This window comes from Erythrolamprus reginae, chromosome 2, assembly GCF_031021105.1.
Source record: "Erythrolamprus reginae isolate rEryReg1 chromosome 2, rEryReg1.hap1, whole genome shotgun sequence".
Lineage (NCBI taxonomy): Eukaryota > Metazoa > Chordata > Lepidosauria > Squamata > Dipsadidae > Erythrolamprus > Erythrolamprus reginae.
The window spans coordinates 127,435,280-127,450,232 of record NC_091951.1 but is presented as its reverse complement, the minus strand read 5'-3'; the positions used below and the strand labels follow the sequence as shown (position 1 = coordinate 127,450,232).

The following is a 14,953-nucleotide window of genomic DNA, read 5'->3' as shown; positions in this document are numbered from 1 at the left end:
ATGCATTTGTCAGATATTGGATTCCTGCACCAATACTGATTTTCACAGTGCTGAAATCTTTGTGAGATCGACATTGAATTCCCTGCCTGACTGGGTGGGAAGAGCAATAGAATTGGGGGGGGGGGGGGGTGTTTCCCTGGTTATGGAAGGTATGCAGACTATGAGAAAGAGAACATTGCATTTGATTGGGCAAGACAGTCTTGCTCTGAACATTCCTGTGCTGTTTTGTTCCTAAAGAATGTGAGACTTTAGGTAGATGTATTATGCTTAGATGTGGGGACTTCGTTCATACTGTTGTTCACCCTTGATACAGCACATAGCACATTTTGCTACAAAACTATTTTAAGTTTTGGCTTCTGATTTTAGATTTTTTTGTTTACTGAAATTTTTATTTAGTACTTCAGGTGTAAAAGAAAAGGTTGTTTTGCTGACCAGGTGTATGTCGGTGACCCATGGGTTCTTTTTTGGTCTGAATGTTGTTTAGTTTTAGGGTGTAAATCCAGCAATTCTCTTTTCTTTGTATATAAATTATAATTCTTTTGTTTGAGTTTTGGGAGTCAGTGGGGGCGAATGGGGGGAGGGCACTGTCAGAATAATCTTCGAACATTGGTATATAGAGAAACCAGATAAAGTCCCCAAATATAAGATTAGATTTAGGACTGGATAGGCTACTTTTCTTTTCTTTAGAAACTTGTTACAGTAGAAGAAAGCTCTAAGGTTCCCCCTGATTCCTGTTTCTCAATCAGAGGATTGTACACAACTAGTGATGGGTGAACCCACGGGTGTTCAGGTTTGGCAAGTTCGGACAAACTTTACACAAAATTTGGCCGAAACCGAACCGAACCCGAATGGGAAATCCCTCCCATGAAGAGATTCTGGGGGCGGAGCTTTGATGTCACCGGCAGGTTGCTAAGGACGCCAAGGTGATCACTTCCTGGATTCCATGGAATCAAGTAAGTGATCACCTTGGCGTCCTTAGCAACCTGCCGGTGACGTCAACGCTCCGAACGCCAAACACAACCCAGAACTTTGCCCGAAGTTTGAAAAACTTTCGGGTTCAGGTTCGTCATACCGAACACCGCAAAATTCGGTACGGACCCGAATTTTGCGGGTTCCATTCGCCCATCACTATACACAACATATAAAAGGTAGTTTAAGATTAACAGAGTAACTAAAACATGAATACTTACAGCCTATTTTCTTTTAATGGTGAACAATTGCAAGCCTCACTCCAAAATTTGAATTCCACAGCTCTATTTCACACAAGTTTATTGTCTTTTTTAAAAAAGAGAGAGATTTCCTCATTTGGAGCAATTTGTGCCCATAATGCAGCCAAGGGAAAAGGAAGGAAAGCAGGAAGCTGAAAAATGCCTAAACATCTAGGATGAGAGAGGGAGGAAAGGGAGCTTCACTGCATACATGACAAGAATTGTGGCTACTCACAGGTCCCAATTATATGATGTTCACCTGAATTGTTGAAAAGGAGAAATTGCTTTGGACCAACAAACACACTGGCAATTTTTTACATTACTAAAAGTTACTGTATTTTTCGGAGTATAAGATGCACACACCCCAAAAAAGAGGGTAGAAATGTTGGTGTGTCTTATATACCGAATACAGCAATTTTGGCCTCCTGAAGCCCCACCCCCACATTCCATTTTTGTGAAAAATAGGCTTTTTTTTTTTTGCAAAACTAGGGGCATTTTTGCCTTCCCTCAGCCCTCAGGAACGTTCTGCAGACTTCCCAGACACTCTGTGTGCCCCATTTTTTGTAGAAATGGGTGAAAAATTGTTCCATTTTTTAAAAAGGGGGGGGGTGCAGAGGGTTTGGAAGGCTCGTAGAATGCTCCTGGGGTGCTGGGGTAGGCAAAAATGCCCATTTTTGTGAAAAATTGGGTGCACAGAGGGTTTGGGAGGCTTTCAGAGTAATTTGGGGTCTGAAGAGGAAAAAACTTGTCTTTGAAGTCTTGGTGCATCTTATACACTAGTGCATTTTATAATCCTAAAAATATGGTCTTTTCCTACCAGATTTCTTAAGTAAAGAAAGCTGGGTAATTCCATCAATCTAGTTCATCTGACTTTACTCATCTTCTTTAATTCTTTAATTCCTTCAAATGAAGTGTGCTGCTCTTGCTGTCAATGTGACTTTTGAATATGTCCCTTCCCACTTCTTCAGACACTCCTAAAAATCATGTCAGAATGGCCAAAATGAGATGCCCACAACTCCTATTTTTCCTTCTTAGTAATTTCCCATTTTATAGAAAAATGACTTCTTGTTAAAAATGTCATTGCCTGTTCAGTTAGAACTATACACATTTTTTCCTCAACAATAAAATTAAAGATTACACACACACATTTAAAATTTAGTATTAATTTTTAACATGTGCTGAGTAATGGATACAAGAGAGATCAGTTGCTGTGCATGTAAAAGTTATTATCATAAAATATACTGCTCAAAAAAATAAAGGGAACACTCAAATAATACATTCTAGATCTGAATGAATGAAATATTCTCATTGAATACTTTGTTCTATACAAAGTTGAATGTGCACAACAGCATGTGAAATTGATTGTCAGCCAGTGTTGCTTCCTAAGTGGACAGTTTGATTTCACAGAAGTTTGATTTACTTAGAGTTATATTGTGTTGTTTAAGTGTTCCATTTATTTTTTTTGAGCAGAGTAGAATCCCTCCATTTCAGACTATATTTTGCATGACCTACAATGTAATTTTTGGAAAAGTGGAAAACTCTGATTGCAGTCCATAGTCTACTGTAGGGGCAAACCTATTGCTCCATGTAATGTGTGTAGTTAATAAAAAGAAATAAAATTCTGGAATAGAATTTTAAAATAAATTCTACTTGGGAAGAATGACCAGCATACCTCAACCAAACATGCATTTATTCAACAGGAAAGAAGACCTTCTAAAGAGGTCAGGTAAAAGTGCTTGCACAGAATTAATTTAAGGCAACCAAGCTTGCACAAGAACTTTTCAGGATATAGATATTGTCCCTGCTTGTTTATCAAATCTAATTGTCAGACTTATTGGCATGATACAAATAAATTCAGATGAAAACAAAAAAGTGATAATGAATGGAAATGTTGTGTAATGTCCATGTTAACAAATATTAGGAATGGTCATTCAAGACCATCTAGAAGCCCTAAGTTCCCTACAGTACTTTATAATATTCTTATAATCCTAAAAGAGTTGCTTTTTCTAGCCACATGACAACTTTTTAATTTGTGTGCAGGGCTGTATAAGAGGACCTTGTACATGTCTTATTGCAATTAATTCCTCCTAAGAAACTGCAGAGTGATTGGACCCCACCCAAGTCATTTAAATTATTTTTTTAGCACATGGAACTTTCCTATGTCCTGTGTCTTGGAGAACATCTGTATAAGAGGGGAGAAATATTTGGTAGGAACCAAATGGTTGGACATTCTGATGCAAAGATGTTATTGGCCATTTACTTACATGTGCTTCATGCAGGTCAGTAGTTCTTAACCTTACCACATGAGCAAAACTGCTTAGGGAATAGAGGGAAGAAGATTAAGAGAATTCCCAAGGCCCAAGAGAGACATATGTATAATGAATATATGTGGTAGTAGTAGCATAGTCCATTAAAAAGCCTTTAAGTCCTTTCGTGGAGAGCAAAAATCAGCTGGTTCTTCCCTAGTTTCCTGATTGCTGGAAATAGAGTAGGGCTACAAGTATACATGATGCATGACTTGACCAATCCATTGGCCTATCCTAACTCAATCTACAAAAAAAAAATCCAAAAATATTGCATTTGGTACCTTCTACATAGTTTGCTCTCTAGTTCTGGGGGTTGAAAGCTGGCTTAAAGCTTCCCTGGTTGATATTAGCATAGCCCAGGAAAGTAAGCACAGTTGGACCTCGAAGTTTTAAAAATATCAGTCCAAAAATAGTAATAGTAAATCACTGACTTACTGTTGCCAAGAAACCACTCAGCTATAAAGACTTTTAATTTTCTCTGCCCTTTAAAAGTGAAATAAGGTTTTTTTTTCTTTCTTTCTGCAGGACAGAAGTGTTCACCAGTGGAAATTAACTGTTATATGGGGCTTGCAGAGCTGTGTCTCTCTCTCTGTGTGTGTATACACCCACACACACTCAAATCCCAGTAAGGATATGGCTAGCTGATGAAGCCAGAACAAGGCCGAAATAGTGCTATCCTAGTCTCCCTTAATTTTAAAAATTCAGCAAAAACATGTGATACATATATATGTGTGTGCGTGTGTAAGTAACATTTTTGCTGATAATGAAAATGAAGGGAGAATATTATAGACCTATTTCAAGCTATTTAGCTGTCATCAACTAGCCATACCCTTACTGGGATTTGAATCTGCTTGTAAGGCAGTAGCTGTTAACCTCTAGGCCACAGGTTCTCTTCCTGTCTCGGCAGACTGAAAAGGGATTACATTATCAACCACAGAAATTAAAATCAGTTGCACTTTCGCCAGGGAGTAACAAAAGACCAGCATAAAAAAAAATTGAAATTCCCCTTGCAACCAGATCACCTGCCAAGGTCAGACCAATGACAGTGTTTTTGAATTGCTTTTGTTCTGTCCCTTTAAAAAGGTAAAAGTTATTGTCACAGAAGCACAGAATAATAAAATAGGAAGCCCAAATAAAAACTAACAAGGTGTTAGCTTGTACACTTAGAAACCTTTAATGGGCAAATAATTATTTATTTTAAAAATAATAATAAATAATGCAGAATTATCTCCTGTATATTAAAAAAAATGTCTGTACATAATTACACAATGTAACAAAGTACCTATCCACTTTCTTGAACAGTTTTCAGTCAAGGACAGCACAAATAAGAACAATGCAATGATTCAGACCCAATTTCCAAAAGGTGTTTCAATGTTTGCAACTGTGCAAGTACAGCACCTGTCATGCAGGATCGTACAGCTGTTTTCAATAATGTCAGACATGTGCTACATTTGTGCTTCTGTGCCTCCCAACCACCTTTTGGGAATCAATGCTGAAATGTTGCAAAGTGCTCCTACTAATTTATACTTGATCTGTTTCTTTCCAAGAACATGAAAATCAACCTTTCAGCATCCCTTGGGTCTTCAGCCTTGCCTGTCAATATAACGTGAAAAAAGGGGAAATTTAATAGAGAGAGTAACATCTGCATGCAGGACACAACAGAAAGAACTGTTGACAGTGACATTCTTCTTTCATCCTTTGAAACAGGCATTCATGTTGAGAAATAGCTCTGCAAAGGGAAAGAAGAGAAAAATGACAGGAAAGGAACTAGGTATCTAAAAGCTTAAGATTCCCAACAACCAGCATCTTAATGTCCTCCTGCATTTCAAGCAAAGGAGCTGAAGGCTGATCTGTTAATCCACTGCAGCTTTACTGTTCCAGGCAGGTGGTGTGATGCCACATCAAGTGTCTCAATGTGATGGTGCGCTTCTACTTAGCTTTATGAAGTCTCTGCTGCTGATCTTCAGAGCTCACCCAACATACTGATCCATAAAACACAGTTTACAAACCTTAACGGCTGGGTTTGACACCCTAAATCACAGGTCCACAAGTCACATTACTATGTAGAATGTTATGGAAGCTCAGTTAATTAATCTTCTGCTGAGAATCTGCAGACTAAACTTTTACTTGCTATCCTGCCCTTTGTTAGTCACTGTTCCTACTGCCATTACTATTTTAGCAAGTTACTGAAGCTTATGTCATTTGTTCCTGGAAATGGCTTCCTCTCGATTTATCTTATGGCCCTGATTCTTTGGGACACTTATCATAGTAAATCCTGACCAACTCAGACACTTGACATTTATTGTTCACTATCTCAGAATGAATGTTCCAGTTTGTGACAAATTGGGGTGAGAAATAAATGACCTAAGCAACATGTCAATTGTTTTTTCTAATACATTATCAAACTACAGAGGTGATTTGAATGTGCCTAAGTAAACAAGGTGCCAATTAGTTGGCTGTTATAGATGAGCTTTTTGTTTCCTCAATTGTGTAAGTCCCCAAACAACTTTTCCTTCAAATCAGTAAAATCAGGGAATAAAAATCCTAATGAGAATGTCAGGAGAGTAAAGCTAATGGGCTCTGACTGATGAAAAACGAGACTTCTCAGCTGACTACTTTTCTTACAGTAGATCATTTTGATGTGGGGGGTGCAGGACATAGTATTGCATCAATTTCACCTTCAAGAAAATTATTCATGTTCTTTGGCATCTACAGGCAGCCTAGGAAATACAACAGCAGTGCTTCCTTTTTGTTGTTGCATTGCCGACAAAGCTCATCATTAAAAATAATCGAGAAACAACCTCTCTGTTTTTGGTAAAGCAGAAATATAATTGCATTTTAGCACTTTCAGGTCAAACTTCAAGGTCTGGGGAAAGACGTATATTGTTAGCACATAAGAAAAATATGTGTGAATGACACATCACTTAAGAACAAACACAAAGACAATCAAGCATGTTGCTTATCATTTGTTCATCACATGCAAAGCATTATGACTTCCAAGCATCAGTCAGAAGCAACGGTAACTTTGTACCACTCCATGTTGCTCTATGTTATTGTTAAGCACACTTGAGCTGTTGGTGCCAATGTCAAGCCAATATAAGACAGCATTATGGCAATGTAGACAATATCAATCTGGCATTTAAGTTCCTGATGCATGAACCTCTTGTGTCTTTCAGCATAGACCACTTGTTAGAAGAAGGACTCTTGGGATTCTGGATCATTGTGGATTGGAAGCTTGTCAGGTTCCAGGTGATGACCATTGTACAAGACTGTGTACCTATAAAAAGGGGGGAAATGACATTAGAAACCAATGAAAGAAATGCCTTGAGTGTCCCTGTATGAAGTTCTAGGCTGCATTTGCTTCATGAAGATCCTCTATGCTTTACTTTCCAAGAACCTGAAAATCCAAATTTAAAATTAAATAGGCAGCTGCTCTTCTCAAGAGCCACTATCATGCAATCCTTTGGAATATGTTTTTATTGAGACTATGAGCTGAAATATCAAGAATATTTTAAAAAAACAGATACTGTTGCCTAATTTCCTTTTTAAAAAACTAATGTTACTAAATATACAACTCTGGATTTCTTCAACACAACTTTGTAGGACCAATCAACATGTTCTTGTGCTTTTTTCCTTCGAATGAATGAGCTTGAATTGCCTCTCCTTTTTCTGAGAACTGCAGCTTATAAAAGATACACATAGATGGACTTAATCAGTGATGCTAGAATTGGTTTCCCCCATAGGCTATGGATGAAATGGACAGCACTGTTATTCAGGAAAGCAAATTTAAGATGAAATGTGCATCATTTAAATGTTTCTCATTGTTATCTCACATGCCCCCTTTTCTTCAGCACTTTCCACAGCATATAAAAATACCAAGGTCCACAGTATTCTTCATGGTATATCAAGAAGGTAACTCTTTCTGACCCAGGAATATTTTGTGATAGCTACTTATAAATACAGTAGTTGAAAAACCAAAAAGCTTAATTTGATTTGTAAGTGATCTCGATTAATATTAAAAAATGGTTAATATTCAGAAATGGAATTCTTCAATTTGGAGTATTCTAGGACTTTGAGAAAACAACAGGAGATCTTCAAAAATAGCAGATGGACTTTTCTGCCTTATTTTTGGATAGATCAGTCCATCTATTAGGAAGATTATGAAAAAGAAGATCAAACAGTTCACAGAAACCTTCAATTTATGAATTCACTGATAAATGAAAACTTGGGCATAATTTAATTTTCAAGATGATCTTAGGCAAGAACTTTGTTTGCTTGGCCATATTTACCGTGCTGGAAACAATGTGCTTTCAGGCCTCTAAAGTCTACATATGTTCAGTTCCAAAGAAAAATTGTTATATAGCAATAATGCTTTGAAGAGAAAAAGGTGATTTGGGGTATGCAGGGGCAGTCCCAGGTTGTTTGATTTAAGGAGATGCTTATGGGAATGATGAATGTTTGAAAATCCTCTTCCTCTTTTCTAGCTCAGATCTATCCTCAGTTCTACTCTTAAGAAACCCATTCTCTCCTAGTAATAATCGCACTAGGAGAGACATTGCAAGTGCAATACAATGAACAATGAATCAAGATTACACAAAGTGTTAATACCACTTTATAATGCCTTGGTAAGATCACACTTGGAATATTGCTTTGGTCACCAGTACAGTGGTCCCTTGACTTTCGCGGGTCTGACATTCACGAAAAGTCTATACCACGTTTTTTTTAAAAAAATATTAATTAAAAAAATACTCTGTGGTTTTTTTGCACACCCAGGGTTTTCCAGGGCTGACTGATGTACAATACCGTGCATTTTAACTCTCCTCCTTCCCCCACACTCCAGCCATCCTGCTTCTTTAAATAAAAGCTCCGCTTCTGCTCCAGCCTCCCTATCGCTCCCCTTTAATTCTCAAAGCATTGGTATGCTCCACTTGAAGCTGAGCCTTACTGCCACCTGCCACCGCAGCAGCAAGCGCAGCAAAGCCCCCAGCTTGCTGCCCCATTGCCCCTGCAGGTTCTGGGGGTAAGTAAAACCAAGAATGGAGAAGGGAGGGGGAGAAAGGAAGGAAGGAAGGACGAGAGGGAGGGAGGGAGTGTCTCTACTTTGCGGAAATTTGACTTTTGTAGGCGGTCTTGGAACGTATCACCTGCAAAAGTAAAGGGACCAGTGTAATATAGTACTTACAGTACAGTATGGTACAATATGATATGGCGTGGCATAGCATAGCATAGCATAGCATAGCATAGCATAGAACAGAACAGAACAGAACAGAACAGAACAGAACAAGATGTCAGACTCTAGAAAGACATGAGCAACAAAGATGATTAGGGGACTGAAAGCTAAAACATACAAAGAATTGGGTATGTCTACTTTAATGAAAAGAAGGACTAGGGATGACATGAGAGCAGAGTTCCAATATTTAAGGGGCTACCACAAAGAAGGGGGGTCAACCTGTTTCCAAAGCTCTTGAAGGCAGGATAGGAAGCAATTGGTGGAAGCTAATTCAGGAAGGAAGCAACTTAGAACTAAGGAGAAATTTCCTGACAGAACAATTAATCAGTGGAACAGCTTGCCTCCAGAACTTGTGAATGCTCCAACACTGGAAGTTTTAAAGAAGATGTTGGATAACCATCTGTCTGAAGTACTGTAGGGTTTCCTGCCTAGGCAGGGGGTTGGACTAGAAGATTTCCAAGGTCCCTTCCAACTCTATTGTTATTGTTATTGTGTTATTGTTATAAATTTGATGCTTGTAGGATTTTCCTGTCCAACTGAGAAACAGCTAACCACCTGAATCCCTCCCCTTGCTATTCATGAGTTAGTGATAGGTTAGAACGCCATATCTCTCCCCTACCATAAATACACACATGCACACATAAAAGCACCACAGAATAACTATCTCACAACATGCAAATGATTATAAATCAGGGAAATACATATATTTTAGAAAATTAATCTAAATTGGGCATTCTCCCAGCTACACTTAAATCTCAGGTGAAGCACACATATTCATGCTCCCAAACCATGGCAACACCCAGCTTACCCAGGCAGATATTCTGTATAGCTTCTTAACCTGGATCGCTTGAAGATGTGTGGACTTTAATTCCCAGAATTCCCTAGTCAGCCATGCTGGTCACCCAGAGAATTCTGGGTGGAATTGAAGTTCACACATCTTCAAGCAGCCCAAGTTGAGAAATTTTGCTATCCAATATATAGTGATACCTTGTCTTACAAACTTAATTGGTTCCGGGACGAGGTTCTTAAGGTGAAAAGTTTGTAAGACAAAACAATGTTTCCCATAGGAATCAATGGAAAAGCAATTAATGCGTGCAAGCCCAAAATTTGCCCCTTTTGCCAGCCGAAGCGCCCGTTTTTGCGCTGCTAGGATTCTCCTGAGGCTCCCCTCCATGGGAAACCCCACCTCCGGACTTCTGTGTTTTTGTGATGCTGCAGGGGAATCCCAGCAGGGGAATCCCAGCATTGCAAAAATGAGTGCTCCACTGGCAACGGAAGTCTGGAGGTGGGGTTTCCCAGTGAAGGGAGCATCAGTGAAATCGCAGCATTGCAAAAAACACCGAAGTCCTCAAAACCCCACCTCCGGACCTCTGTGTTTTTGCGATGCTGCGATTTCACTGAGGCTCTCCTTGCTGGGAAACCCCACCTCTGGACTTCCATTGCCAGCGAAGCACCCGTTTTTGTGCTGCAGGGATTCCCCTGCTGGGATCCCCCTGCAGCATCACAAAAACATGGAAGTCCAGAGGTGGGGTTTCCCATGGAGGGGAGCCTCAGAGGAATCCCAGCAGTGCAAAAGTGGGTGCTTCGCTGGCAATGGAAGTCCGGAGGCGGGGCATCCCAGTGGCAGCGGTGGGTTTGTAAGGTGAAAATAGTTTGTAAGAAGAGGCAAAAAAGTCTTAAACCCAGGGTTTGTATCTCGAAAAGTTTGTATGACGAGGCGTTTGTAAGACGAGGTATCACTGTATAGACAAACTCTTTCACTTCAGCTTATCGTATCCTACCCAAGTTATTTTTTTTCTGAGAGTTATGCATTCTTTAAAAGCTCCTTGTGACTTCATGGACATGTAATATGCCTTCTACGGGAACTCCATGATTATTTAATGTTTTCCTATTCAAGTATTAAGTGCTTTCCCCCCCCTTTTTCCAAACCAGTCAAAATCAGTTAGAAGCTGCCACCTGCTGAGCCTGTTGCTTCTTGTAATTCTTACTTCAAATAATGTCTTGCAGTTTCCATGAACCTCCCTGTTAAAATGTCTTCAATACATGGTGAAAAAAACAAAAACCAAGTTAGAAAAGTAGTAAACAATAACCCACTTGAAAGTAAAAATCAAATGTGATAAAATCTTTATTTTCCTTATTTAGTCATAGGGCACTTCCAGCAAACAGCATGTATTATTAGAAGCCTTATTAGGCAGCATTCTATAAAGCCAAGTATCAACCTTTCTCTCCAGGAATTTCCTCTCAGAAGAAACATACAGTTTTAGACTTAAATGTTGTCTCAATGCAAGTTTGACACTAATATCATAAGGTTCACAGCCACAGTTCCACAGCCAACTAAGTCTATTTTCCATTAGATGAAATTTTTACAGCGCCCTCTGGCTTCTAACTGGACTCCACTGTCAGTTTAACCATTTCCTAGCAAATTATAACATATGCATCAATTGCAATTGGCTTCCAATCTGCCGAAATTTGGGCATGATTTACTATATCCTACATTATCCTGTATCTTCTGCTTCCTACATTATTTCATTATGTCATGGGTCGCAACCATTCCAAATGTTGTTTAAATGCAGCTGTGGCAGCACAATGTCATTTGTGCATCTGCTCAATTTTTATCTAGCCAGCCTTGCTTTTATGTTGCCATGGCAATGGCACCACTGCATTTAGAGGCACATATTTACATTGTGCTCAATCACTCTTCTCCCATTCCTATACAGTCTACTCTCAGAACAGTTTCTTTTCACTGTACGCAAAACAAATGATAGATCCATGGTTTGTGGGAACAGAACTGCTAGCACTTCTTGTATTTTAGTGAGATAAACTGTTACGCTGTCAAATTTTTATTTTCCCTTTTCTTTTAACTCATTAGGCAGATTTTACTGGGCCTTCTAACAAAGATGAGCAAAAGAAGATACATTTTACTGGAAATTTCATTAGTCCAGAAGTCTTTTTTTTGTACAGACACAATATAATAAACAGAAGGTTCATAAAACATTGTGCTCAAGGCCAGATCTCCCTTTTGGAAATTAAATTGGAAAAAGATATTTGGCTGTTCTTGACCCGCCTGAATCCCTCTTGAAGCAAGTGAGGGCAGAGCCAGAATTTTGGTTCTCAGGCTTGCTCTTAGTTAATCTCCATCTCATTTCTTCAGCAGCAGAGCCTGTAGTGTGGTTTTGAAATTCCTGAATAGAGTTTGTAGCAGCCATGATAATTCTGAGAACTCCAGATTGCAAAGCTCTCCCAAAGCTGGCTGGCCAATTTTTCCTACTTTCATTTTCATCTAGTGAAAGGGATTATAAAGTCTGCCCCACAACAATGCTTCCCAAGCGTCTGGAAATTTCAGTGCTATCCTATATTATTTTGAAGCCCAACTTCTTTCTTAAGCCTAAAAAACTCCCCAAACATCCCCAGGAAAAAAAAGGTGATAGGAGATTCAATCCTCAAGGGAACTGAACCTGCCGTCTATAGAACAGGCAATCAATCCTGCCTCCCTGGAGCCAAAATAAAACATGTAGCTGAGAAACTAACCAAAATAATAAAACCCGCAGACTACTACTCCCTTCTATTTCTCCATGTAGGAACAAACAATACAAAAAAAGGATTCGAAAACAATATTGAGTGACTTTGAGCAGCTAGGCAAGAAAGTCAAGGACTTTAGGTGCACAAGTAGTTTTTCATCTATTCTACTAACAAGAGGACAACATCGGGTAAGAGAAACAAGAATTCTAGAAGTGAATCACTGGCTAAATGATTGGTGTCACCAAAAAACCCTTTGAATTATTTATTTATTTTATTTATTCATTTGCCCAATACACAAATACATAGGAAGAAAAATAGACATGTAGTAATATATATAACGGTAAAGTGAACTTAGAGGAGAGGATATATGAAAGAAAGAAAATATATATGATAAGTGAGAGAAAGGAAAGACAATTGGACAGGGGACGAAAGGCACACCAGTGCACTTATGTACGCCCCTTAATTCCTGGCCCATGAACTGTACTACCTCCAAGATGGCCTTTTGGAAAGGGATAGGTTATATCTTAGAAAGACTGGGAAGAATGTCTTCAGAAAATGACTGGCTCAACTTATCAGGAGGGCTTTAAACTAAAATTGAGCAGGGAGGGTGACCAATATATAGGATCTCCAGGACCTAACTCAAAGCAAGGACCTTTAGTAAGCAATGCAAATAATGAATTAAAGAGGAATGGGAAGGAAAACAAACTCAAACATCAAACAAGAGACACAGAAAGCACATTAAATCAAACCTGCCATCACCTAGAAACAAGCAAAGTAATAACCAGCAGCCAACATGGGTTTGTTAAGAACAAATCATGCCAAAACAATCTCATCTGATTCTTCAACACTGTGACTAAATTAATAGACCAGCAAAATAATGTGGACATAATATATTTAGACTTCAGCAAAGCATTCAACAAAATAGATCATAACCTACTTCTTCGTAAGCTAGAAAAAAGTGGGATAGATAGCTACACGACCAGATGAATTAACAATTGGCTGACTAACCATACTCAACAAGTAGTCCCCAATGGGTCAAAATCTACATGGAGAGAAGTATGCAGTGGGGTACCACAAGGTTCCATCTTAGGGCCAGTACTCTTTAACATCTTCATAAATGACTTAGATGAGGGAATAGAAGGGGAACTAACCAAATTTGCAGATGATATTAAGCTGTCAAAAGGTCTCAAAAGGTGATTGCATGAATCCAGAACACTGCAATGGTCATAACTTTGAGTCAGCTGCTAAGCATCTAAATTTTGATCACGTGATGCTGCAATGGTTGTAAGTGTAAAAAATGGTCATAAGTCATTTTTTTCAGTGCTGTTGTAACTTCAAACAGTCATTAAATTAATTCTAAGTCAAAGACTACCTAAATATCCCTAGCTCCCAAATGGACCTATAATTCTGTTACTTTTATCAACCGTGAATTTAACTAAGGCTGCCATAGATCAGTGTTTCCCAACCTTTTTTGAGCCGTGGCACATTATTCACATTTTCAAAATCCTGGGGAACATTGAGCGGGGGGGGAGGGGGCAAAAAAGTTTGGACAAAAAAAAATCTCTCTTCCTCCCTTTCGCTCTATTTCTCTCTCCCTCCCTCTTTCTCTCCCTCCTTCCCCCCTCTTGCTGTCTCTTTCTTTCTTTCCTTTCTTTCCTTTCTTTCTCTCTCTCATTCTGTCTCTCTTGCTATCTCTTTCTTTCTCTCTTCCTTCCTTCCTCTCTCTTTTTCTCTTTCTCTCTCCCTCCTTCCCCCCTCTTGCTGTTTCCTTCTTTCTTTCTTTCTCTTTCTCTCTCTCTCATTCTGTCTCTCTTGCTGTCTCTTTCTCTCTCTCATTCTTTCTCTCTTCCTTCCTTCCTCTCTCTTTGCTCTCTTTCTCTCTCCCTCCTTCCCCCCTCTTGCTGTCTCTCTTTCTTTCTCTTTCTCTCTCTCTCATTCTGTCTCTCTTGCTATCTCTTTCTTTCTCTCTTCCTTCCTTCCTTCCTTCCTGTCTTTTGCTCTTTCTCTCTCCCTCCTTCCCCCCTCTTGCTGTCTCTTTCTTTCTTTCTCTCTCTCTCATTCTGTCTCTCTTGCTATCTCTTTCTTTCTTCCTTCCTTCCTTCCTCTCTCTTTTGCTCTCTTTCTGTCTCCCTCCTTCCCCCCTCTTGCTGTCTCTTTCTTTCTTTCTTTCTTTCTTTCTCTATCTCTCTCATTCTGTCTCTCTTGCTATCTCTTCCTTCCTTCCTTCCTCTCTCTTTTGCTCTCTTTCTCTCTCCCTCCTTCCCCCCTCTTGCTGTCTCTTTCTTTCTTTCTCCTCTCTCTCTCTCATTCTGTCTCTCTTGCTATCTCTTTCTCTCTCTTCCTTTCCTTCTCTCTCTTGTTCTCTCTCTTCCTTTCTTCTCTGTGGAGGCCGGCAAAGCTTTTTCTGGGTAGGCTGGCTGGGGGATAGGGCGCGCGCACGCACGCACCCCCGACGTTCCAAAGAACCTTCTCCTACCTCCGCTGTGAGAAGGTTTTCTCCGAGCGCTCGCCGCTGTTGCAGCCACCACTGCGGGAGGAGCTGGAGAAAGGGGCAGATCGGGTGGGCGGGCGAGCGTCAGCGGTGAGAAGCCAGGGACGCGAGGGGAGCGGAGGCACTGGGGGGTGGGGGCAGCCGTGGAGCCGGCCTCCGCACTTTCATCGCACCCCACCCCAAACTCCAACGCCCAGCT

The 14,953-nt window shown here is 39.8% G+C and overlaps 1 protein-coding gene across 1 annotated transcript in view; it reads right to left on the bottom strand.

The window, feature by feature from the left end:
• Positions 1-6,322: 6,322 nt before the first annotated feature.
• Positions 6,323-14,953, bottom strand: part of HTR4 (5-hydroxytryptamine receptor 4) — a 173,073-nt gene continuing 164,442 nt past the window's right edge. The window contains exon 6 of the mRNA XM_070739450.1: positions 6,323-6,791. Coding sequence (XP_070595551.1) covers positions 6,704-6,791 — 88 coding nt within the window. The 3' untranslated portion in view covers positions 6,323-6,703. The remainder of the gene's footprint in view (positions 6,792-14,953) is intronic.